We start from the raw sequence: 27,391 nt of genomic DNA on the forward strand, positions 1-27,391 counted from the left end.
TCCGTCCGTCCGTTCTGCTGCCCCGCAAAAAAGATAGAACATGTCCAATTTTTGTCCATTTTGCGGACAAGGATAGGACAATTCTACAGAGGACAATTCTACAGAGGGCAGGATGTTCCGTAAAATGCGGATTTTTTTTGTGGATCTGCAATTTGAGGACCACAAAAACAGCTACTGCTGTGTGCATGAGCCCTGACTCGGGAAAGGACCGTGGGGCCATTGTGCAAGGACTGCTGGATTTAGATACTTTCATTAGCAAAGTATACATGGACATTATAAAAATGCTAAATTGCATTTTTATACTTTTAAGCAACATGTATTTTTTTTTGTTAAATTTGCTGCGTAATAACTTGTGAAACTGATTTGATCATTTGTCCATCCTGACTTATTGCAGTGAACTGGTAGTGTCATTTGATCCGGTGAAAGATGGACCGTGACCAGGGATTTAGTGGAAAATCTGCGCAATCGTGTGACAGATCATTGATTGTTGCCGCTGCACTGAACGGCTGAAGATATTCCAGTTATCAGCAAAAAAACATCATGTGCTTCTTATGGCAATAAACCCTATTGGGAATATTCCCATAAAATACCATGTAAACCTTCATAGTGCTGGTTTCCTCACAGGGGCATTTTGGGCGCCCTTAGGCTAGAGATGCCAGGTGATTTTGGTCTCTTAAAATGTGTGTGATTTTCATGTTGCATTGAAGTCGTGTGACTAATTCGGGTCTAAGACCCAACACCCCCACGAGAAGCTTTTTCAGACGGTCCCTGGCAGCAGAAACCATACAGTGGACGCAGTAAGAGGCACAAGGCTCTGTTTACTGTGTAGTGACCATGCGGGATACTGGAGCTCAGCCAAATGGGACCTGAGCTGCGCTGGAAACTCCACGAGCCTGTCGTCCACTGTCTAGTTTCATCACCAGCAGCTGCCTGAACCAGCTGATCGGTGGGGATGCCAGGTGTCAAATCCCAAACGGGCCTGGTCATTGATTCCATCATCCATCCACAGGCCCCTACCTCTGCCCTTCTGCTTTGCACCCATCTACTTAACAGCAGGCAGGAGCCCCAGAAAGTCCAGGGTGTGCCCCGAGGCACTGCATGGCTCTATGGACCCTTGGAGAGAGGACAGCCAGAGTGAACCACTACCCTTCCTATCAGTGCCACAACTACCACTCCCATCCTCCCAGCTCTCCCCTCTGTGGGTCTCAGTGCTGTGAATGTTACATGATAGCTAAGCCTTAGAGCCTTGTTACAGATTTTGTACTGGGGCCCAGGGTTCATGAATACTGTATAATGGCCGAACTACTGCTCAGCAGTTGGATGTAGCTCCCCATAACAATGCAGCATTATATACCATTCAAGATATGAAAAAAAACGGAGTGAAGACCTTACTGTCACTGTAATGATTATCACTTAGCGTCTTTTATCTGCATTGATGACCAATATGTTGACTGTTGGGCCAGATTTAATATGGAAAGAGGTTATGTTCATAAGAAGCATTTAAGAGTCCACACAACTCGCAGAGTAAGAGTACGGCCAGACGGTCAGGTTTCCTGATGCAGTTTTGTAAGATAAAATCAGGAGTGGATCATAAAAGGGAAGAGAGTATAAAGGACAGATACAACTTCTCCTCTTTTTTTGAATTCACTCCTGGTTTTGGCTTCCAGAACCGCAGAAACCTGACCTTGTGGTCGTACCCTTATACACATTGGAACGCCTTTAAGACCATGAGACCACCACCTAAAATTGCATTGAAAACTGGTCTTGTGGTGGTGTGGTCCTCTCAAAGAAGATGGCCAGTATGCATTGTATATATGATGGAACAAAAAATATGTTGTAACAGTCCAGTCTAAATAAAAGGGTGGTCTTCTCAAAGAGGTAGTCTTGGATGGATATATATAGAAGAAAGGAGGCACTGATGAACAAGGAATAGAATGGGTGCTATGTCCAGGGGTATGGCTTCTCACCCAATGTAGTAAGTAAAGAAACGGCACTCCCAGTAAAAAAATACATGGTGGTTTATTCACCGATGTGGTACAGTGAGGCAACGTTTCGGCTCATACAAAGAGCCTTTCTCAAGCTTGAGAAAGGCTCTTTGTATGAGTCAAAACATTGCCTCACTGTACCACATGGGTGAATAAACCACCATGTATTTTTTACTGGGAGTGCTGTCCGTTTCTTTTATATATATATATATATATATATATATATATATAACCACATGAAATGAAATTTCCTCAGATCATGCACTTGAGAAGCCAACGGCCCATTCACACAACTGTGTCTGTTTTGCCCTTTGTGTTTCCGGTCCATGTGGCCGGGACGCAAAAGATAGGACTTGTCCTATTCTTTGTCGCATCTTGTGGATCACGGACCTATTGAAGTGAATGGGTCAGCACCGCAAAATGGAGTGCACACGGCCGATGTCCATGTTTTTCGGTCCACAAAATGGACACGGTCGTGTGAATGAACCCTTATCCAGATTTTTAAGTTTCACCTTGTAAACGGACAGTCTTCTTTGGCAAGACCACCTCAGGAAGACTAGTTTTCAATGTCATCTAATATGGTCTTGTCAAAGGGGTTTCATTGTAATTTATTTATGGGGTCTGGTTGGTTATGAGGTCTCGTACTTCTCTCCTTTTTCCGCGGTGGTTTATTCCAATATATTTTTTTTCTGTCCTGTGCGGTTTTCATGCAACACTGAGAACATTGATCGGGGTTGTTTAACAGTCGATATTCATTCACCGTCCAGCCGGAAATGCATGATATAGTACACTGCACGTCTCTCTCTCTCCTTTTTTTTTACTCCGCAAAAACCCTGATCTTTTGAAACGAAGGAAAATTTCAGCCATCCTCCGAATACTACCACTAGCAGCTTTGATTAAGAGATTGCATTTTTGGGTGACTTGTTGACTCTGGGCAGCAAACTGATTGTGTCAGCAGAAGTGAGGAATTCCCGCGGCTCACAGCACAGATTATACGCACACAATGGACTCTGCTTCATACAAATGCCAACGCTAAGTAAAGCAAAGTGGTAAAAATCCAGAATGAAGATTCGTTGTAACTGGAGCACAGGTGAGAGACACCAGCCAAGACTGGGACGTAACTGGGAAGGGGCTGATGTCCTGGAGATGGTTTTGGGTGGGGGCACCAACAAGTCATTTTACCTTCTGCAGGGTACTTAAATAGAGGGCTACTGCACCAAACTGCCCATAGTAGCTACAGCTCTGAACTGATGTGTCGGGCATAGATGACTAATGCTATGTCTATATGTTAGGGCTCAATGCACACGACTGTTGCCTGTTGCAAATTGCGGATCTGCAAAACACGGATACCGGCTGTGTGCATTCCGCATTTTGTGGAACGGAACGTCTGGCCCCATATAGAACAGTCCTATCCTTGTCTGTAATACAGACAATAATATGAAATGTTCTATTTTTTTACGGCACGGCCATGCGGGCATACGGAAATGGAATGCACAAGGATTAAATTCCGGACCCCTTGAAGTGAATGGATCCGCATACGAGCCACAAAAAACGCCACGGAAACTGAAAGAAAATTACACGATTCTTGATCAGAATGTATTTTTATTCAGTTTCCGTGGCGTTTTTTGCAGCTCGTATGCGGATCCTCCTCGCTGAATTGCTTCATTCGCAGGTTCTTCCTAATGGTTTGTTGGATGCTGTATCTTGGTGTAATCTAATCAGTATCTTAAGGGGGATATTCAGTGAATCCAGTACATGTTTACATTTCACAGGCAGACCTTTGTATCTAGAACTGGGCATGAGTTGTCACAATTTTGGTAAAAAAAAAAAAAAAAAAAAAAAAAGTTTTTTGTTTTTGTTTTTTAATTTTTTCTATGCATTTGTTGTAGTGTTTTTTGTTTCAAAATTGTAAAGGTGTAATAATAATCATATAAATTTATAATATATAATTATTTAAACAGGCATTTGTTCTGGTGTTTTTCACCTGCCATAGAGATGTAAAAGAGAAAAATGCCTGAGAAAACAGCTGCATTTTGATAAAAGAAAAAAAAAACACAAATGCAATGCAAAAAAAAATGCTTTGTCTGTAGTGAATTTTATAATTGGTTATAAACTTTCAAGTAAAATGTGGATATGTAAAATAACGCAAAAATAAGGATAAAAAACCCCAGCAGAAACACCAGAAAAAGACCATATGTGAAAATTGAACTAGTGATAAGGCTCCACTCTCCATCCCGGTTTATTCCAAACAGCTAATATTATCGGCGCTGTCTTCTAATAATCTGGATTACAGGAGCTGAGGGGGGGGGGTGTCCTTTATGAAGCTGTATATGGAGTTAGTATCTATTGGAAATGGAGGTTTTCTGTGAGAATAATTACTTGGAGCACAAGTGTCCCTGCAGAGAGTTATCTGGCTGGTCCATCTGAGTTTCAGCAGGTGCTCTTTTTATGGAAGAGGCAATTGCTCCAGTTCTTTTCAGCATTGTGTGTGGTGGTAATTCCTTGCACCAGTAACTACAGATCACAATGGTGAGGTACTTTTATGATGTTGGCTCACACCGTAAAATACCCATCTCCATTGTGACATAGGATTGTATATGGCACATGGTATATCCTCTACCAGAAAAATATTATATAGCGTGTTTGGAGCCTTTAGGAGAACGCAGCCATCTGTTCACCATTGTCTGCTGGCACTGATAATAAGCATCTTCTCTCATAGATATTCACATTTTATTAATGAAAAATTACGCAGAGCTCGTACTCTGGATCCCACCAAGCGATGTGTCCCAAACTATGCTGTAGCCAGTAGTCCCACCTCTCCCGACTGTAGTCATTAGATGGGGGCAGCGTTCTTCTTGATGCTTGACCTGTGCCTGGTGGACCATTCACAGTCATGGGCGGCATCTGGAACAGCTCAACTAGCTGTACTCTTCTTGGCTCTCTATGTATTGAGTATTTAATGTATGTACTGTATACACATATAAGTACATAGAGACCTCAAAGAGACTACCACCCAAAATTGCATAGAAAAGTGGTCTTCTCTGAGGTTAGTCTTCTCGGACAAGATGATCTTTATGCATAATATATGGTGGAACGGAAAAATCAGAACATTTTATGTGTATTTTATAACTGAGGCTCATTTTACATGGGCTGATCACTTTGCATAACATGTGTTGATCGACGATTTAAGATGCCGATCGGTGCTTGTTTAAAGGGTAACAGTAATTTTTTTATTTTATTTGTTATTTTATTAGAGCTAGGCATGTATACCTGAGTTAGTCTGTCAATGATTGTCAAAAGATCTGTAATTACCTTATAAAAACAGCTTTCATTAATGTCCTCTGTCCCTTTCCACTGTTCCCTTAAAGACCGTTGCTAGGGCTTGTCTGTCTTCCTTTTAGTATAAACAGAAGACGGAGGGGCGGTCCTTCACACTGCATGCCTGCATTAGGCTTCAGAGTGAGGAGGCGTGTATCTCAGTAATCCAATCTGATTGGCTGGCAGGGAGATGCTGGCTACAGCAAGGGTGTATGGGAAGTGAGGGGAAACAGTTTTGGCCTCAGAGAACTGGCAGGGGAGCCACCTTGAGAAGGTCCTCATATTGTAAATGTTTAAACAGCCATAACTAAGGGAAAAACTCAAGGAAAACAGTGGTATGTGAAGAAACTAAAGATTGCTTTATGCATAATGCTGCTGCAGCAGTAACATACGCTAAAATAGATGTTTTTGATGAAAACATGGCAGTTACACTTTAAAGAGCCTTTTTGCGCAAAATTTATGGGGGATGAACATGATTAGTACGATTGTTCTTCCCCCATACAGTTTGAATCATTTTGGCAGCATGTCCCCTGTTTACCCCGAGAGATGTGCTGCCGACAAACAATTATTTTTGTGTTAAAAAGATGTGTTCAACCGATAAATCAGTGTTTGCTCGTTTATCGGCTGATCTCGAAGATGTTTAGATGTGCTGATGTTCAGCTGAATGAACGTACACTTGAATATTCGTTCCCGATGATCGACCCATGTAAAAATTTTACATTTTGGTGTCTGTTTCCTCTTGTACATTTCCCTTTAAATGGGTTGTCAAAGATAATTAAACGTTTCATACAAGCTTTGCAATAGCCTAAAATCAAAAAATCTAAATCTCATACTCACCCTTTTTTCTAGCATCATTCTCTGCATTGCTGGTTCCGCCCTCCTGACTTTGCTTGTTTACAAACTGCAGCGGTAACGTGTCACGTGATCACTTCACCCAATCACTGTCCTCAGCGGTATACCACTGAGGAAATTGATTGTCGGCAGAGGTCGCATGGTTTATACCGGAACGTCACCGCTGGAGGAGGAGAACCAGACCAGAGAAAGCAGTCAGTATTGGGATGATTTATTATTTTAGTTTATTGCAGGGCTATTGTCAGAGATGTTAAATGATCTCGGACAACCCCTTTAATATAAAAAGTACTGCATAAGATAAGAAGTACGCTTGCCATTAAAAAACCAGTAAAGACCTGAATTGAAACTCCAGCACATCGACATATTGCTGCCTTCTAACACATAAAGTGTCAACTGAGAAGCAAAAGCGGAATTTCTAGGATACAGGATATATTTCTGCATAGTAAATATTTTCCACTCCGACAGCACTGCCTGGAGGCATAACTGGAGGCAGATCAACATCGGATGATATGGAACTAAAAAGTATTACTTTTTTATTGTAATTTTTTGCATTTGTAGCACAGTTTTCTGTACAGTCTTACCTGTATTTGCTAATCAGTAAATCACAGTTTACTTTCACAGTAAGTCACAATACGCAGTTCTGCAAGTTATGCATTATTACTTCCCTTCTTAATGTTTCACACCTAGCAACATGAAGGGCTGCAGAGATCTGTAAGCCTCCATTATTGTTCTGCAGACCAGGTAGCAGACAAAAGTAGTTTCGACAACATTGTTCTGCAGGGCAACCAGATAATACGAGCGATACTTGAAGATGGAGCCACCGCTGAAAAGCTCAGACTAAGGCTCCATTCACACGTCCGCAACGTGTTTTGCGGATACACGGACCCCGGATCGTCAAAACACGGAAAGCGGCAATGTGCGTTCCGCATTTTGCGGACCGCACATTGCCGGCACTAATAGAATATGCCTGTTATTGTCCACAATTGCGGACAAGAATAGGACATGTTCTATTTTTGTGCGGATCCGCAATTCCGTGTCCGGCCAGCACATCATGCTGCCCCATAGGAATGAATGGGTCCGCAATTCCGTTCCGCAAAATGAAGAATGAAATTGCGGACGTGTGAATGGAGCCCCTGCCAACTCTGACAACACCAACAATTGACAATTCCCCCCCCCCATCCCCCCCCCCCCGCGCGCACTTGCCAAAAAACATTTGCTCATATATCATCATTCTGAACACTTTGTCTGATCCTAAATGCCATTTTCAGTTGCATGTGAGGCACAGTATAGAGTCCTTCAAACTCTGGTCTTAGGCCCCTTTCACACGGGCGAGTATTCCGCGCGGATGCGATGCGTGAGTTGAACGCATTGCACCCGCACTGAATCCCGACCCATTCATTTCTATGGGGCTGTTCACATGAGCGGTGATTTTCACGCATCACTTGTGAGTTGCGTGAAAATCGCAGCATGTTCTATATTCTGCGTTTTTCACGCAACGCAGGCCCCATAGGAATGAATGGGGTTGCGTGAAAATCGCAAGCAAGTGCGGATCTGGTGCGATTTTCACGCACAGTTGCTAGGAGACGATCGGGATGGAGACCCGATTATTATTATTTTCCCTTATAACATTTTTTTTTACCCCCTCCAGCGCTATTGTACTATGCATTCTGTATTCAGAATGCTATTATTTTCCCTTATAACCATGTTATAAGGGAAAATAATACAATCTACAGAACACCGATCCCAAGACCGAACTTCTGTGAAGAGGTTCGGGTTTGGGTACCAAACATGCGCGATTTTCCTCACGCGAGTGCAAAACGCATTACAATGTTTTGCACTCGCGCAGAAAAATCGCGCGTGTTCCCGCAACGCACCCGCACATTTTCCCGCAACGCCCGTGTGAAAGAGGCCTTAGGAGTTGTGGTAGAAACCCTAAGGCTGGTTTCACACGGGCGTTGCGGATTGGGGCCGGATGCGTTCAGTGAAACTCGCACTATTTTGCAAGCAACAACAACTGAACAACTGAACGCAATCGCAGACAAAACTGACTGAACTTGCTTGCAAAATAGTGCGAGTTTCACTGAACGCACCCTGAACGCATCCGGACCTAATCCGTCACGCTCGTCCGTTTTTTTTCCTATCATTTGCATGGCAAACTTGAAGACACACAGAAACAAAAATGGACACGGATCACGGAACAACGGAACCCCTTTTTGCGGACCGCAAAAAAATACTGTTGTGTGCATGAGGCCTTATTATAATGTAAGGGTCCTTTTACACGGACAGATAAATTGCCGTAAGTCAATCAGCGCTCATTTAATTGGATGCATATGTTTAAATTTCCGGCCCTTTTCCATACATACGATCATACAGTTGTTCGGCCGCCCATACAGTTTCCATTATTGTCGGCAGCACACCTCCTGTTTATGTGAGGGGAAGTGTTGCCGACAAACGATGATTAGAATGTCATCAGAAAAGATGGGATCAACGACAAACTAATAAATTATCGTTCATCGTTCTCTGGACTTGTTTACATGGAGAAATCATCGTAGGAATGATTACCCAGAGGAGGCCCCTAAAGCAAGTAAACGAGCGCTGATCAACTACCGTAGCTACATCGTTGGTCGCACTTGTTACTGGCAATCTCTCTGCCCCTTACTGGGGTTGTCCGGTAATTTATATTGACCTATCCTCTGGATAGGTCATCAATATCAGATCTGCTGGGGTCTGACACCCGGCACCCCTGCCGATCAGCTGTTAAAAGAGGCCTCTTCCTAGGTCATGCAACGTCACATGGCCTGGTTGCAGCTCGGCCCCTTTGAAGTGAATCGGGCTGAACTGCAATACCAAGCACAGCCACTATGCAATGTACGGCTCTGTGCTTGGACAGATGACGGGAGGCGGCTGCGTTCACCAGAGCTCCGGTGATCGCGGTGGCTCCATGTAACAGCTGATCCGCCGGGGTGCTGGGACTTGAGCCCCCGCCAATCTGATAATCTTGAGGATAGGTCATCATTATCTTTATCTGGATAACCCCTTTAAATATAATTTTCCTTTGATTCTAATTATTGTATCTCATTGCAGATTTTACAGTGCGGTGAAGCTTGCCGTAAAAGACTGACAGATGAGAGGGATGCGATAGCTGTACAGAAATATGAAACAATTAAGATGTTGATACTCATTATTTTCCTTACTAATTACGTTCTATTTAATTATAACTGAGAACATCTCCCCAGGGTTTTCTGTAGACTGTTAAAGAATATTATTCCTGGATGTGTCTGTGATCTCTCACATTTGATCACATGTGTGAAGTGATAATGGTTCACATCAAGTGAGTTGTACAGGATTAGAAAAACATGGCTACCTTCTTTTAAAAACAGTGCCACTCTTCTCCGTAGGTTGTTTCTGGTATTGCAGTTCAGCTTCATTAAGGTGAATGGGGCTAAGCTGCAGTACTAGGCACCAGTACCTGTGGACAAGTGTGGTGCTGTTTTGGGAAAAAAGTAGTCATGTTTTTTTAAACCAGGGATGCTCAACCTGTGGCCCTCCAGCTGTTGCAAAACTACAACTCCCAGCATGCCTGGCCAGCCTACACCTTTTAGGGGATGCTGGGAGTTGTAGTTTTGCAACAGCTGGAGGGTCACAGGTTGAGCATACCTGTTTTAAACTATGATAACCCCCCCCTTCCTTAAAAGAAGAGGAGATCCTGGAATGGTTAGAGAAACATATTAGTATTAGGCTACATTCACATATGTGGCACAAACTACGGAAGAGGAACTGGAGTTAACCATATCTGGCATAGCCAGATACTGCCGCCCACTGGACCCTCATTGACTATAATGGGATTCAATGGGAATCCAGCTGGCTGCATGCAGTATTTTGTGCCGTATATGTGAATGTAGCTTAACCGGGCCAGGTTTATGAACTGTGAATTTCCTGTGATATGATAAAGCCACTTAGGGATTTAAACTGTGCAGCGAGGGTCCCATAGAGAACAAAATTAAATGGGTTATCCCATGCCTAATGTAAAAAAAAATGAAATTCAGGCATCATATAGAACACAACAACCTCTTTCTAACAAAGCTAGAACCAGCCGTGTACCTTACATGGGTCCAGAGATCTCCCCAGTCATTGCTCTGCTAGATTTATATCAAGCTGAGAGCTCAAGGGGAGTGTCTTCTCTGCTGCAGCTCAGGGGGCGTGTCCATGCTTCCCCTATCACAGCTCAGGGGGCGTGTCCATGCTCCCCCTATCACAGCTCAGGGGGCAGTTGAAGGATGAAACTGAGCATGTGCGGTCTTCTCAGTGAGCAGGACAAAGAAAAAAGAAAACAAACAGCAGGGGGCGCTATGCAGATACATTTTATTGAATAACTCTGTGGCTATACAAAATTTTGAATTACATGTAATTACAAAAGTATTCAGATCCAGTTGCTGGTTTGAAAACTGTAGAATATTTTTCGTAGGACAACCCCTTTAAGACCCCTCCTTCTGTAAGCCCGATTTGCTGCTCGCTAGTGGAGTAAACCTCTGCTATGACATCAGATTAGAGACCGATCAGATACTGATGACCTATCCTACTGATAACCCCTTTAACTGCGTTTTCGGAAATTTCCCTATGGATTATTTTGTAGTACTACAGTAGAAGAAAATGGCAAATAAAATCTCTTTCCTCACAATGCCCCATTGATGATTTCTCCCTGAAATGTTTCAGCTCCTGGCACCCGGCCAGTGTCCCTCGTTACAGATCGAGGATTGGTTCTGCCTCCAGTGCCTAGGAACCTGATTATTTTCCAATGACATTGAAAGTTAGAAGACATAGGACTGATCTGTTCATCCTTCAAAGCTGCTTATTTGACAGGATAATATATTATCTGTGATTGTATCACATCCTTCTCCTTTTGTTCAGACAGCGGAGCTTTATGATGTGCCGCTACTACATTTTTCTTTCTAATGTTATCTTTGGAAATATTCAGCAATGAACGCTCGCACGAGGGCAGACTTATTTAGACTGGCTAGTCTGAAATGCACCTCTTAATGAATTTGGAACATTATGATCTGTCTTTAAAGGGATTGTGCCAAGTTTCCAATGTATCCCCTGTCCGTAGTATAGGGGCTGAGTGTATGATCGGTGGGACCCCTGCTGATCACAATAAAGGTGGTCCTGTGTCTCCCTGTATGAAAAAAAGCGGGGGTCAAGTATGGGCACTGCCACTCCATTCACCTCTATGGAACTGCCGGAGATTGCCAAGCAGTGTGGTCTGCTTCTCTTCAGCAGTCTGAGATAATTGGAGTAGTAGTGCGCATGCTACTCCATTCACACGGTGAGACACAGGACCCCTCTTCAGTGGGGGCCCATACGATGAGACCTAAGACTCTTCCCTGATCATATGACAGATAATCGGTCCGTGTAAAAGGACCTTTAGCTACAGTTGCCCTCATTAGTGCCTTAACTACAGGTGTGCCAACATAAGGACCTAGACGTCTCAGCTGCCTGCCTTTCTCTCCGTCTGCTCCATAGAGTCCCTTGGGATGGTTTCAGACTACCGCCTCCCCCATTGTCCCCCATTAGTTGTAGTAGTCTACAGTTATGAGCAAAGATATTTTCGTAAAAAAAACATTTTTTCTCAGGCTAAATTCTTATTGTAAGAATCTTAACTAGCATGGATAATATTTTATCAGTAGGGGTTGTCCAGGATTAGAAATTAATGGCCGCTTTATTCTGAAAACAGCTTCACCCTGTCCACAAGTTGTGCCTGGTATTGCAGATTATCTCCATTGAAGTGAGTGGGACTGAGCTGTAATACTACACACCACCTGGTGTGGTGCTGTTTTTGGAAGAAAGCAGCTATGTTTTCTAGTCCTAGACACCCCCTTTAAGTAGGGGAGTGCCAATAATACACTTTTATATCCATTACACCATTCTGCTCCTCTATAATTTGGCCTTGTCATGTGCAACACTGTGCTCTTCCATAAGACATGCTCTGCTATCCCTTGGCACCCAATGCTTTACCAGCATGTAGCGAGCTCTCCCGTGCTGTCAGTGTAACATGCTTTACCAGCATGTAGCGAGCTCTCCCGGTGCTGTCAGTGCAACATGCTTTACCAGCATGTAGCGAGCTCTCCCGGTGCTGTCAGTGTAACCTGCTTTACCAGCATGTAGCGAGCTCTCCCGGTGCTGTCAGTGTAACATGCTTTACTAGCATGTAGCGCGCTCTCCCGGTGCTGTCAGTGTAACATGCTTTACCAGCATGTAGCGTGCTCTCCCGGTGCTGTCAGTGTAACATGCTTTACCAGCATGTAGCGAGCTCTCCCGGTGCTGTCAGTGTAACCTGCTTTACCAGCATGTAGCGCGCTCTCCCGGTGCTGTCAGTGTAACATGCTTTACCAGCATGTAGCGTGCTCTCCCGGTGCTGTCAGTGTAACATGCTTTACTAGCATGTAGCACGCTCTCCCGTGCTGTCAGTGTAACCTGCTTTACCAGCATGTAGCACGCTCTCCCGGTGCTGTCAGTGTAACCTGCTTTACCAGCATGTAGCGAGCTCTCCCGTGCTGTCAGTGTAACATGCTTTACCAGGATGTAGCGAGCTCTCCCGGTGCTGTCAGTGTAACATGCTTTACCAGCATGTAGCGAGCTCTCCCGCTGCTGTCAGTGTAACCTGCTTTAGCAGCATGTAGCGAGCTCTCCCGGTGCTGTCAGTGTTACCTGCTTTACCAGCATGTAGCGAGCTCTCCCGGTGCTGTCAGTGTAACCTGCTTTACTAGCATGTAGCGCGCTCTCCCGGTGCTGTCAGTGTAACCTGCTTTACTATCATGTAGCGAGCTCTCCTGGTGCTGTCAGTGTAACCTGCTTTACCAGCATGTAGCAAGCTCTCCCGGTGCTGTCAGTGTAACCTGCTTTACCAGCATGTAGCGAGCTCTCCTGGTGCTGTCAGTGTAACCTGCTTTACCAGCATGTAGCGAGCTCTCCCGGTGCTGTCAGTGTAACATGCTTTACCAGCATGTAGCGAGCTCTCCTGGTGCTGTCAGTGTAACCTGCTTTACCAGCATGTAGCGAGCTCTCCCGGTGCTGTCAGTGTAACCTGCTTTACCAGCATGTAGCGAGCTCTCCCGGTGCTGTCAGTGTAACATGCTTTACCAGCATGTAGCGAGCTCTCCCGGTGCTGTCAGTGTAACATGCTTTACCAGCATGTAGCGAGCTCTCCCAGTGCTGTCAGTGTAACCTGCTTTACTATCATGTAGCGAGCTCTCCCGGTGCTGTCAGTGTAACCTGCTTTACCAGCATGTAGCGAGCTCTCCCGGTGCTGTCAGTGTAATCTGCTTTACTATGATGCAGCGAGCTCTCCCGGTGCTGTCAGTTTAACATGCTTTACCAGCATGTAGCGAGCTCTCCCGTGCTGTCAGTGTAACCTGCTTTACTAGCATGTAGAGTGCTCTCCCGTGCTGTCAGTGTAACCTGCTTTACTAGCATGTAGCGAGCTCTCCCGTGCTGTCAGTGTAACCTGCTTTACCAGCATGTAGTGAGCTCTCCCGGTGCTGTCAGTGTAACATGCTTTACCAGCATGTAGCGAGCTCTCCCAGTGCTGTCAGTGTAACCTGCTTTACTATCATGTAGCGAGCTCTCCCGGTGCTGTCAGTGTAACCTGCTTTACTAGCATGTAGAGTGCTCTCCCGTGCTGTCAGTGTAACCTGCTTTACTAGCATGTAGCGAGCTCTCCCGTGCTGTCAGTGTAACCTGCTTTACCAGCATGTAGTGAGCTCTCCCGGTGCTGTCAGTGTAACATGCTTTACCAGCATGTAGCTAGCTCTCCCGTGCTGTCAGTGTAACCTGCTTTACCAGCATGTAGCGCGCTCTCCCGCTGCTGTCAGTGTAACATGCTTTACCAGCATGTAGCGAGCTCTCCCAGTGCTGTCAGTGTAACCTGCTTTACTATCATGTAGCGAGCTCTCCCGGTGCTGTCAGTGTAACCTGCTTTACCAGCATGTAGCGGGCTCTCCTGGTGCTGTCAGTGTAACCTGCTTTACCAGCATGTAGCGAGCTCTCCCGCTGCTGTCAGTGTAACCTGCTTTACTATGATGTAGCGCGCTCTCCCGGTGCTGTCAGTGTAACATGCTTTACTAGCATGTAGCGCGCTCTCCCGGTGCTGTCAGTGTAACCTGCTTTACCAGCATGTAGCGAGCTCTCCCGGTGCTGTCAGTGTAATCTGCTTTACTATGATGCAGCGAGCTCTCCCGGTGCTGTCAGTTTAACATGCTTTACCAGCATGTAGCGAGCTCTCCCGTGCTGTCAGTGTAACCTGCTTTACTAGCATGTAGAGTGCTCTCCCGTGCTGTCAGTGTAACCTGCTTTACTAGCATGTAGCGAGCTCTCCCGTGCTGTCAGTGTAACCTGCTTTACCAGCATGTAGTGAGCTCTCCCGGTGCTGTCAGTGTAACATGCTTTACCAGCATGTACCGCGCTCTCCCGTGCTGTCAGTGTAACCTGCTTTACCAGCATGTAGCGCGCTCTCCCGGTGCTGTCAGTGTAACATGCTTTACCAGCATGTAGCGAGCTCTCCCAGTGCTGTCAGTGTAACCTGCTTTACTATCATGTAGCGAGCTCTCCCGGTGCTGTCAGTGTAACCTGCTTTACTAGCATGTAGAGTGCTCTCCCGTGCTGTCAGTGTAACCTGCTTTACTAGCATGTAGCGAGCTCTCCCGTGCTGTCAGTGTAACCTGCTTTACCAGCATGTAGTGAGCTCTCCCGGTGCTGTCAGTGTAACATGCTTTACCAGCATGTAGCGAGCTCTCCCGTGCTGTCAGTGTAACCTGCTTTACCAGCATGTAGCGCGCTCTCCCGCTGCTGTCAGTGTAACATGCTTTACCAGCATGTAGCGAGCTCTCCCAGTGCTGTCAGTGTAACCTGCTTTACTATCATGTAGCGAGCTCTCCCGGTGCTGTCAGTGTAACCTGCTTTACCAGCATGTAGCGAGCTCTCCTGGTGCTGTCAGTGTAACCTGCTTTACCAGCATGTAGCGAGCTCTCCCGCTGCTGTCAGTGTAACCTGCTTTACTATGATGTAGCGCGCTCTCCCGGTGCTGTCAGTGTAACATGCTTTACTAGCATGTAGCGAGCTCTCCCGTGCTGTCAGTGTAACCTGCTTTACTATCATGTAGCGAGCTCTCCCGGTGCTGTCAGTGTAACCTGCTTTACTATCATGTAGCGAGCTCTCCCGGTGCTGTCAGTGTAACCTGCTTTACTATCATGTAGCGAGCTCTCCCGGTGCTGTCAGTGTAACATGCTTTACTATCATGTAGCGAGCTCTTCCGGTGCTGTCAGTGTAACCTGCTTTACCAGCATGTAGCGAGCTCTCCCGGTGCTGTCAGTGTAACATGCTTTACTAGCATGTAGCGAGCTCTCCCGTGCTGTCAGTGTAACATGCTTTACCAGCATGTAGCGAGCTCTCCCGTGCTGTCAGTGTAACATGCTTTACCAGCATGTAGCGAGCTCTCCCGTGCTGTCAGTGTAACCTGCTTTACTAGCATGTAGCGAGCTCTCCCGTGCTGTCAGTGTAACATGCTTTACCAGCATGTAGCGAGCTCTCCCGTGCTGTCAGTGTAACATGCTTTACCAGCATGTAGCGAGCTCTCCCGGTGCTGTCAGTGTAACATGCTTTACTATCATGTAGCGCGCTCTCCCGGTGCTGTCAGTGTAACATGCTTTACTAGCATGTAGCGAGCTCTCCCGGTGCTGTCAGTGTAACCTGCTTTACTATCATGTAGCGCGCTCTCCCGGTGCAGTCAGTGTAACATGCTTTACCATCATGTAGCGAGCTCTCCCGGTGCTGTCAGTGTAACCTGCTTTACTATGATGTAGCGCGCTCTCCCGGTGCTGTCAGTGTAACATGCTTTACTAGCATGTAGCGAGCTCTCCCGCTGCTGTCAGTGTAACCTGCTTTACTATTATGTAGCGAGCTCTCCCGGTGCTGTCAGTGTAACATGCTTTACTAGCATGTAGCGAGCTCTCCCGTGCTGTCAGTGTAACCTGCTTTACTATCATGTAGCGAGCTCTCCCGGTGCTGTCAGTGTAACCTGCTTTACTAGCATGTAGAGTGCTCTCCCGTGCTGTCAGTGTAACCTGCTTTACTAGCATGTAGCGAGCTCTCCCGTGCTGTCAGTGTAACCTGCTTTACCAGCATGTAGTGAGCTCTCCCGGTGCTGTCAGTGTAACATGCTTTACCAGCATGTAGCGAGCTCTCCCGTGCTGTCAGTGTAACCTGCTTTACCAGCATGTAGCGAGCTCTCCCGGTGCTGTCAGTGTAACCTGCTTTACTATCATGTAGCGAGCTCTCCCGGTGCTGTCAGTGTAACCTGCTTTACCAGCATGTAGCGAGCTCTCCCGGTGCTGTCAGTGTAACATGCTTTACCAGCATGTAGCGAGCTCTCCCGGTGCTGTCAGTGTAACATGCTTTACCATCATGTAGCGCGCTCTCCCGGTGCTGTCAGTGTAACCTGCTTTACCAGCATGTAGCGAGCTCTCCCGATGCTGTCAGTGTAACCTGCTTTACTATCATGTAGCGAGCTCTCCCGGTGCTGTCAGTGTAACCTGCTTTACTATCATGTAGCGAGCTCTCCCGGTGCTGTCAGTGTAACATGCTTTACTATCATGTAGCGAGCTCTTCCGGTGCTGTCAGTGTAACCTGCTTTACCAGCATGTAGCGAGCTCTCCCGGTGCTGTCAGTGTAACATGCTTTACTAGCATGTAGCGAGCTCTCCCGTGCTGTCAGTGTAACATGCTTTACCAGCATGTAGCGAGCTCTCCCGTGCTGTCAGTGTAACATGCTTTACCAGCATGTAGCGAGCTCTCCCGTGCTGTCAGTGTAACCTGCTTTACTAGCATGTAGCGAGCTCTCCCGTGCTGTCAGTGTAACATGCTTTACCAGCATGTAGCGAGCTCTCCCGTGCTGTCAGTGTAACATGCTTTACCAGCATGTAGCGAGCTCTCCCGGTGCTGTCAGTGTAACATGCTTTACTATCATGTAGCGTGCTCTCCCGGTGCTGTCAGTGTAACATGCTTTACTAGCATGTAGCGAGCTCTCCCGGTGCTGTCAGTGTAACCTGCTTTACTATCATGTAGCGCGCTCTCCCGGTGCAGTCAGTGTAACATGCTTTACCATCATGTAGCGAGCTCTCCCGGTGCTGTCAGTGTAACCTGCTTTACTATGATGTAGCGCGCTCTCCCGGTGCTGTCAGTGTAACATGCTTTACTAGCATGTAGCGAGCTCTCCCGCTGCTGTCAGTGTAACCTGCTTTACTATTATGTAGCGAGCTCTCCCGGTGCTGTCAGTGTAACATGCTTTACTAGCATGTAGCGAGCTCTCCCGCTGCTGTCAGTGTAACCTGCTTTACTATTATGTAGCGAGCTCTCCCGGTGCTGTCAGTGTAACATGCTTTACTAGCATGTAGCGAGCTCTCCCGTGCTGTCAGTGTAACCTGCTTTACTATCATGTAGCGCGCTCTCCCGGTGCTGTCAGTGTAACATGCTTTACTAGCATGTAGCGAGCTCTCCCGGTGCTGTCAGTGTAACCTGCTTTACTATCATGTAGCGCGCTCTCCCGGTGCAGTCAGTGTAACATGCTTTACCATCATGTAGCGAGCTCTCCCGGTGCTGTCAGTGTAACCTGCTTTACTATGATGTAGCGCGCTCTCCCGGTGCTGTCAGTGTAACATGCTTTACTAGCATGTAGCGAGCTCTCCCGCTGCTGTCAGTGTAACCTGCTTTACTATTATGTAGCGAGCTCTCCCGGTGCTGTCAGTGTAACATGCTTTACTAGCATGTAGCGAGCTCTCCCGCTGCTGTCAGTGTAACCTGCTTTACTATTATGTAGCGAGCTCTCCCGGTGCTGTCAGTGTAACATGCTTTACTAGCATGTAGCGAGCTCTCCCGTGCTGTCAGTGTAACCTGCTTTACTATCATGTAGCGAGCTCTCCCGGTGCTGTCAGTGTAACATGCTTTACTAGCATGTAGCGAGCTCTCCCGGTGCTGTCAGTGTAACCTGCTTTACCAGCATGTAGCGAGCTCTCCCGTGCTGTCAGTGTAACCTGCTTTACTAGCATGTAGCGAGCTCTCCCGTGCTGTCAGTGTAACCTGCTTTACCAGCATGTAGCGAGCTCTCCCGGTGCTGTCAGTGTAACATGCTTTACTAGCATGTAGAGAGCTCTCCCGGTGCGGTCAGTGTAACATGCTTTACTAGCATGTAGCGAGCTCTCCCGGTGCTGTCAGTGTAACCTGCTTTACTATCATGTAGCGCGCTCTCCTGGTGCTGTCAGTGTAACATGCTTTACCATCATGTAGCGAGCTCTCCCGGTGCTGTCAGTGTAACCTGCTTTACTATCATGTAGCGCGCTCTCCCGGTGCTGTCAGTGTAACCTGCTTTACCAGCATGTAGCGAGCTCTCCCGGTGCTGTCAGTGTAACCTGCTTTACCAGCATGTAGCGAGCTCTCCCGTGCTGTCAGTGTAACCTGCTTTACCAGCATGTAGCGAGCTCTCCCGGTGCTGTCAGTGTAACCTGCTTTACCAGCATGTAGCGAGCTCTCCCGGTGCTGTCAGTGTAACCTGCTTTACCAGCATGTAGCGAGCTCTCCCGGTGCTGTCAGTGTAACCTGCTTTACTATCATGTAGCGAGCTCTCCCGGTGCTGTCAGTGTAACCTGCTTTACCAGCATGTAGCGAGCTCTCCCGGTGCTGTCAGTGTAACATGCTTTACCAGCATGTAGCGAGCTCTCCCGGTGCTGTCAGTGTAACATGCTTTACCATCATGTAGCGCGCTCTCCCGGTGCTGTCAGTGTAACCTGCTTTACCAGCATGTAGCGAGCTCTCCCGATGCTGTCAGTGTAACCTGCTTTACCAGCATGTAGCGAGCTCTCCCGGTGCTGTCAGTGTAACCTGCTTTACTATCATGTAGCGAGCTCTCCCGGTGCTGTCAGTGTAACCTGCTTTACTATCATGTAGCGAGCTCTCCCGGTGCTGTCAGTGTAACCTGCTTTACTATCATGTAGCGAGCTCTCCCGGTGCTGTCAGTTTAACATGCTTTACCAGCATGTAGCGAGCTCTCCCGGTGCTGTCAGTGTAACATGCTTTACCAGCATGTAGCGAGCTCTCCCAGTGCTGTCAGTGTAACCTGCTTTACCAGCATGTAGCGAGCTCTCCTGCTGCTGTCAGTGTAACATGCTTTACCAGCATGTAGCGAGCTCTCCTGCTGCTGTCAGTGTAACATGCTCTGCTTGCACAATGCATTCATTCCATCAGAATGTGCATCTCCCTCCCGCGGTGCAGCCGGCAGCTCATCTTCTGCTCTGACTTCAATGGCATAGCTACAGGGATTGCAGAGCAGTCGGACCAGAACCTGTTACCTGAAGGGGCCACTCCACCCTATAGGAGGACAGTCATGGCATGATGGAGGGAACGCCCAGAAGCTGCACCTGGGTTTACTTTCTCTGCTATGTCTTGATATATTTATAAAGTGCTCTGCAGCCAGAGGGACATGCCACAGCCTCCTCGCCCATTGTGCGCTGCAGCCAGAGGGACATGCCGCAGCCTCCTCGCCCATTGTGCGCTGCAGCCAGAGGGACATGCCACAGCCTCCTCGCCCATTGTGCTCTGCAGCCAGAGGGACATGCCACAGCCTCCTCGCCTATTGTGCGCTGCAGCCAGAGGGACATGCCACAGCCTCCTCGCCCATTGTGCTCTGCAGCCAGAGGGACATGCCGCAGCCTCCTCGCCCATTGTGCGCTGCAGCCAGAGGGACATGCCACAGCCTCCTCGCCCATTGTGCTCTGCAGCCAGAGGGACATGCCGCAGCCTCCTCGCCCATTGTGCGCTGCAGCCAGAGGGACATGCCACAGCCTCCTCGCCCATTGTGCTCTGCAGCCAGAGGGACATGCCGCAGCCTCCTCGCCCATTGTGCGCTGCAGCCAGAGGGACATGCCACAGCCTCCTCGCCCATTGTGCTCTGCAGCCAGAGGGACATGCCGCAGCCTCCTCGCCCATTGTGCTCTGCTTCCCTGATCTCTGCTTTATCAGTACAGCATGTTCTGCTTTCCTATGCCGATGTCTTCTGCCTTCTCATAGTGTCCAGTGTACATAGTGCGGAGTTTGCATCAGATTTTGGTGCAGAAATTATGTGGATTTAAAATCTCATCCAAATCTAAAACGCAGAACACTGGCACCGGCCCTGTGCACCCCGCATTACGGATTTGGACCCATTCACTATATAGTGCTTCCATGGTGTTTCTGTCCGTGCCTCCGCACAGCAAAAAAATAGAACTATTTTTTGCAGTGCGGACTCTCAAACCGTCCCGGCCGCCGCACGGATATTGCCCGTGCATTGGAGACTGCAAATTGCCTTAGGGTGCCTGCACATGGTGCAGATTTGTGTGCAGAAAATCTGCATGAAATCCACAGCAATACTACACAAAAAAATGCGCAAAAATCTGCGCTATTTATTGCAGTTTTGGTGCGTTTTTGGTCCGGTTTTTATGTGTTCTTTGTTGCAGATTTTCTGTTTGTTAACAACCCCATTGAAGTCAATGGGGAAAGCCACTCTACAGAAGGTGGAATTCGCACAAACAATTGACATGCTGCAGATTTTAAATCGCGTCAAATTCTGCACCTAAGAGAAAAAGTAAAATGTACATGAGATTTGTATTTTCTTGTAATGTATTATGCTGCGTTTTTTCCGCACTAAATACCACATGTAATCCACATCCTTTAGGCCCCCTGCACACATTGTCGAATAGGTTTTTTTCCGTGAGGATTCCCACGCAAAAAAAAAACGCATCGTGGTACAGTACCACCAAACTGTATGAGATTACACAAATCTTTTGTACACTTTTCGGATATTTTCTGTATTACGGATTTCCAAATCTCCAGCATGTCAATTATGTTTGCGGTTTTAGCTTCAGATTTCACCCTTTTTTAATGGAAGGATGAGATCTGCGGCAAAACCGCCTCTAATCCGCACCAAAATCAGCAATTAGAAATTGTGGATTTTGGTGCGGATATGCTGCAGAAACGTACATAAATCCACACGGAAATTCAGACGGATCTTATGTGCATTCACCCGCGTCATGGGCAGGCGGCCTTAGGATCCATTCATTGCGGATATGCAAAACACGGACACCGGCAATGTGCGTTCTGCATTTTGCGGACCGCCCATCGCCAGCACTCACAGAAAATGCCTTTTCTTGTCCGCAATTGCGGAGAAGAATAGGACATGCTCTATTTTTTTGCAGAACAGAAGTGCGGATCCGCAAATGCAGATGCGGACAGCACATTCCGGCCCCATTGAAAATAAATGGGTCCGGACCTGTTCCGCAAAATTGTGGTATGGGTGCAGACCCATTTTACGGACGTGTGAATGGACCCTTAAGGCCTCTTTCACACGGGTGAGATTTCCGCGTGGGTGCAATGCGTTAAGTGAACGTATTGCACCCGCACTGAATCCGGACCCATTCATTTCTATGGGGCTGTGCACATGAGCGGTGATTTTCACGCATCACTTGTGCGTTGCGTGAAAATCGCAGCATGCTCTATATTGTGCGTTTTCCACGCAACGCAGGCCCCGTAGAAGTGAATGGGGCTGCGTGAAAATCGCAAGCATCTGCAAGCAAGTGAGGATGCGGTGCGATTTTCTTGCACGGTTGCTAGGAGACGATCGGGATGGAGACCCGATCATTATTATTTTCCCTTATAACATGGTTATGAGGGAAAATAATAGCATTCTGAATACAGAATGCATAGTAAAATAGCGCTGGAGGGGTTAAAAAAAATTTAAAATAATTTAACTCACCTTAATCCACTTGCTCGCGCAGCCGGCATCTCTTCTGTCTTCTTTCTTTGCTGATTTCAGTCAAAGGACCTGTGGTGATGTCACTCCGGTCATCACATGGTCAATCACATGATCTTTTACCATGGTGATGGATCATGTGATGACCGGAGTGACGTCACCACAGGTCCTTTTCCTGCACACAGCACAGAAGACAGACAGAAGAGATGCCGACTGCGCGAGCAAGTGGATTAAGGTGAGTTAAATTATTTTGTATTCTTTTTAACCCCTCCAGCGCTATTGTACTATACATTCTGTATTCAGAATGCTATTATTTTCCCTTATAACCATGTTCTAAGGGAAAATAATACAATCTTCAGAACACTGATCCCAAACCTGAACTTCTGTGAAGAAGTTCGGGTTTGGGTACCAAACATGCCGATTTTTCTTACGCGCGTGCAAAATGCATTACAATGTTTTGCACTCACACAGAAAAATGGTGCATGTTCCCCCAACGCACCCGCACCTTTTCCCGCAACGCCCGTCTGAAATAGGCCTAAGAGTGTCTCAAAGCTTTAAATAAATGCCTCTGATCCTTCTAGAACAGGGATCAGCACTCTCTGGCACTCCAGCTGTTCAGAGACTACATCTCCCAGAATCCTCTTTTCATTTCTATGGGAGTTACAAGTTACAAGAGCAAGTGTACATGCTGGGAGTTGTAGTTTCACAGCAGCTGGAGTGCCGAAGGTTGCCAATCCCTGTTCCAGAAGTTCTGAAATAGCGCACACTCTATATCAGCTGTAGTAGGACATACATTTATGGTCTTAAATTTTTTTAAAAATTCTTAGGGTACTTTCACACTTGCATTAGTTTTCCGGTATTGAGTACCATCCTCGGGGCTCAATACCGGAAAAAAAACTGATCTGTGTTTTATCCTGATGCATTCTGAATAGAGAGCAATCCGATCAGGATGCATCAGTTCAGTCCCTCTTACATTTTTTGGACGGAGAAAATACCGCAGCATGCTGAAGTTTTCTCTCCGGCCAAAAATACTGAACACTTGCAGATCCAGCATTAATTTGCAATGAAGTGTATTAGTGCCGGATACGGCTTCCTGGTCTGTGCATGCGCAGACCTTTTAAAAATGCAAAAAATATGTATACTGGATCCGTTTATGCGGATGACACTGGAGAGACGGATCCGGCATTGCAATGCATTTGTCAGACGGATCCGCAAATGCATCCGTTTGCATCTGGATTGCCTGCCGCAAGTGTGAAAGTACCCTAATCAGTGGCCAGTTTCGGAATTTTCTTACAGCAGTTTTCTGTCTATGACATATTGATAAATCCTCTCTCTCCATGAAATGATAGGAGAATGGGACGTGCTGTTGTTCCCATGTTCATGTGAAACTACAGAAGCGAAGTGTCTCCAAGCATTCGGTAACAGAGCTGCATTGACGGTATACATGGCTCTGTTCCCTGAGCTCTCTGTACGCTTTAGCAGTTTCCTGTTCCTTTGCTAGGAAAGCACAAGCAATGGGCAGCAAATGAAAGCAGTTTAATCCTGAGTCCCTCCTCCCCCTCTCCCCCCCATTCCCAGCTTTCCAGCCATCCCCCCATCCTCCCCTGGACTGGAAGGGTGGACCTCTCTGCTGATTCTTCCGGATCACTGCAGTAGCAGCAAGGAGAGGGTCAGGGGGGACACAGGATGTTGGGGTCCCAGCTGGGGTGATGTGACACTTGTACTGTCCCCGCACTGAGCCATGTGGTGTCTGCAGTGTAATTCGGAGAGGACCCAGTCTCTGCTGGAGCTTGAACTGGACAGCTGGTAATACAGTATACTTGTCTATAGACCCCAACCCAACACTGCATGTACAGTCCTGCACACGACATACACAGGGGGTGTCTGCTGCCAATGCCCCAGACGTATATACCATACTGTGTAATAATTCACCACTACATCAAATATATACGTCACCTTATACAAACCTCACAGGACACAAAGTTGTACACAGTTTACAAGACGACTCTGCAAAGACACACAAGACTATCTACACCATCCATAGCTACGTCGTATAACGTCCTGTGCATGAAATATAGTGTATATATCACCGGGACTGTGTAAACTATAAACTGTCTGTAGACCGATGTAGCTGAGCTGAATCTGTTTAGGTAACTTAGTTGGTTTAACTACTGTCTTATGTAAAAGAACAGGCAGCGGTGGCATATGACTCTTTACTGCTAAACTCACTGCTACATCGATGTACAGTACATATACCGCTATATAGTATACTGTAAGTTAAAGCTATTATTTTACATACATATCGTATTGCTGTACTGTTTGTAAGTATAATTTGTTTGCACTGTATATTGCACTAGTCTAGAATAGAAGTGAATGCTTTTTATGACTGGTGCAAGTATGTGTCCATGTCTGTAATCTATATTCATTCTGGAATAGTAAGTAGTAAATGTGTGCCGCCACTGTATGACTCTCATAAGTATGTGTCCATGTCTGTAATATGTTCATTCTGGAATAGTAAGTAGTAAATGTGTGCCGCCACTGTATGACTCTCATAAGTATGTGTCCATGTCTGTAATCTATATTCATTCTGGAATAGTAAGTAGTAAATGTGTGCCGCCACTGTATGACTCTCATAAGTATGTGTCCATGTCTGTAATCTATATTCATTCTGGAATAGTAAGTAGTAAATGTGTGCCGCCACTGTATGACTCTCATAAGTATGTGTCCGTCTGTAATATGTTTATTCTGGAATAGTAGGGAGTAAATGCGTGCCGCCATAGAATGACTCTTATAAGTTTGTGTCCATGTCTGTAATATATGTTCGTTCTGGAATAATAGTAAATGTGTGCCGCCACAGTATGACTCTTATAAGTACAGTATGTGTATGTATGTACTATACTTTTATTCTGGCATAGTGTGTGTGGGGGGGGGGGATAAATGGTTAAACTGGATGAGGTCATCGGGCTGCACTGTAAAGATGAAAATTATGCCTTCACTTTCAGTAAACCAGTTCCAGATATTTCATCTATGGATGATTTACCGTAAAACATGTACAAAACATGCAGAGAGTGTGTTGATCCCCGAGAGGGCAGGGGTGCAGTTTGTGGACTCAATTTTGGTGTTATGTACTGTACAATTCTCTTGCCATACGAGGTGGGATACTTTGCATTTTATGGCCAAGAATAGGACATGTTCTGTCTTTTTGCGGAACGGACACAGGGTTGTTATTTTTTATTTTTTTTGCAGACCCATGGAAATGAATAGGTCTGCATACAATCCGCAAAAAATGCGGATCAGACACGGATACGAAATACAGTCGTGTACATGAGGCTTTATCGAGCACTGGCGTCAGGGAGATACATGGACACATATAATGCGATTTGGGTCTTTTTTTTAGGCAAAGGGCATATGTGAGGAGGGGGTGGAGGGGGTCATCGGTGGGGCAAGAGCCCTGGGTGTTCTTTGCCCAGGGCTAGAGCAACTAACGGGATCGATGCCCAGGTGAATGAAGGCATCACTGCATCTGGTTGTAGTCATTTTATTAGACTTCTTTGCTCCTTAGACTGATTGGTTTGGTGAGATTAGCGATCTTATGCCAACCTGGGTATATCACTACTGCTTCAGAAGACCACCTCCATAAATATAGGTTTGTGGGTTTTTATTTTCCTGTTTTTGCTTTGTGCTGGGATGCATTTACAGAACTTTTTGGCCCAATGTTGCCAAACTTGTTGTATTCCTTTAATTTCTGTGGTGTATTTGGTGGAATATCTGTGCTGTATGTACAGGATTTGAGCCACGGATAGATATCTTGTATATTATATCTGAGAACATGCCATGTACATGTTTGTGAGTTTACATCAAAACACTACTTCATCATCTTCATCATATAGCATTAGCATGGGTGAGTGTACCAGTGTTGACTTTTCTGACTTATGTAATAAGGATCAGATTGTATCCAGGACCTCCATCAGACCAGGGACCTGTCCTTATTTTCGTTGGAGAAACCTGTGGAAGTTATGGAAACCAGCATGCTATAGTTTATCTAGCTTTCTAGATGAAGGAGAGGCAGCCTTGGTTTACATACGTTTCGTTCACAGATGAAGGCTAGGAACAACATATCACATGTCTGAGGATAAGCATACTTAAACTCCTCTGGCGCTGCTTATCTGGGGAAACAATAGGATACTATGGGTTAAAATTCAGACTGGTAATGCTGGGAAACATTCTGCTAGTGACCAAAGACATCAGAGGAATTCACAGTTCCTATGTTTTTGAGACGATTGAAGGGTGGAACTACATGGAGCGTTGTGTTCCTAGTCCTGAGTATTTCTTTTAAAAAAAGTATTCAAAATTTTTAAAAGCAACAATTTCTAAGTCTGCATCGTAAAAGAACATTAGATCACTGTTGAACTTCTTCGTGTGCCTTCATGCTCTAAATCACGTATTAATTTGGACAAAAATAGCCCAGGTCACACACATGGTTGGGATGTACTATTATTATTAGGCTTTTCCAGCTACACAGGAGAGTCACACAACATACTACCCTTGTGGTATGCAGCATAAGATACTGAGTATTATTACAGTTTGGTTTCTCATGCTCCTGACTTTCCTGAGGGACATTATCTGTAGCGGAACAGGCAAGCGGAAGTGCTCAATATCTTTAAAAGTCGATTTTTTAGCATGAATTGACTGATATTTCAATTTTCGTAGTGTCATTGAGATATCTAAAGGCCTCTATATCCATTAGTCAAAGCTGCCATTTTTGGCAGAACCGGCCAACACTCTAATGTGTGTCAGGAGGGCTTGAAGGAGAGCAGAATTGGACAAATTGAACTTTTTGGCCTAATTTTTTTGTTCTTCCAGGACCTAGGCTGCCACCTGAGGTTTCTGGCAGAGGTTTTCTGCTCCCTTTGAAACACTCTGGGCCAAACCGATCTTGTACGTGTATGGGGGAATCGGAAGAGGTACTGTAGCTGTCAGCTCATTGCTGGGTCAGCTATAATCCATGGAGGCTGCATGCACTATACGGATGTAGTAGGGTTAAGGGCTCTTTCACACCTGCGTTCTTTTCTTCCGGCATAGAGTTCCGTCGTCGGGGCTCTGTGCCGGAAGAATCCTGATCAGTTTTATCCTAATGCATTCTGAATGGAGTGAAATCCGTTCAGGATGCATCAGGATGTCTTCAGTTCCGGAACGGAACGTTTTTTGGCTGGAGAAAATACCGCATGGCACGTCATCCATGCGCATGGGGCGCTCTGACGTCACTCTGGAGCGCCCCGGGAGCCGCGCGGACTGTAAGTATACCGCTCCCCACTACTACTATGGCAACCAGGACTTTAATAGCGTCCTGGCTGCCATAGTAACACTGAAAGCATTTTGAAGACGCATCCGTCTTCAAATGCTTTCAGTAC

The 27,391-nt window shown here is 46.3% G+C and overlaps 1 protein-coding gene across 7 annotated transcripts in view; it reads left to right on the forward strand.

Annotated features, from left to right (window-relative positions):
• Nucleotides 1-27,391, forward strand: part of IQSEC1 (IQ motif and Sec7 domain ArfGEF 1) — a 229,694-nt gene that overhangs the window by 95,859 nt on the left and 106,444 nt on the right. For 2 of the 7 annotated variants that reach the window (XM_044300554.1, XM_044300555.1), the window contains exon 1: nt 23,603-23,786. The exons of the other annotated variants lie outside the window; for them this stretch is intronic. In XM_044300554.1, the coding sequence (XP_044156489.1) occupies nt 23,722-23,786 (65 nt within the window). In that variant the 5' untranslated portion in view covers nt 23,603-23,721. Of the gene's footprint in view, nt 1-23,602; nt 23,787-27,391 lie in introns of those variants that run through there. 7 annotated transcript variants of the gene reach the window in all.

Source organism: Bufo gargarizans, chromosome 7, assembly GCF_014858855.1.
Source record: "Bufo gargarizans isolate SCDJY-AF-19 chromosome 7, ASM1485885v1, whole genome shotgun sequence".
NCBI lineage: Eukaryota > Metazoa > Chordata > Amphibia > Anura > Bufonidae > Bufo > Bufo gargarizans.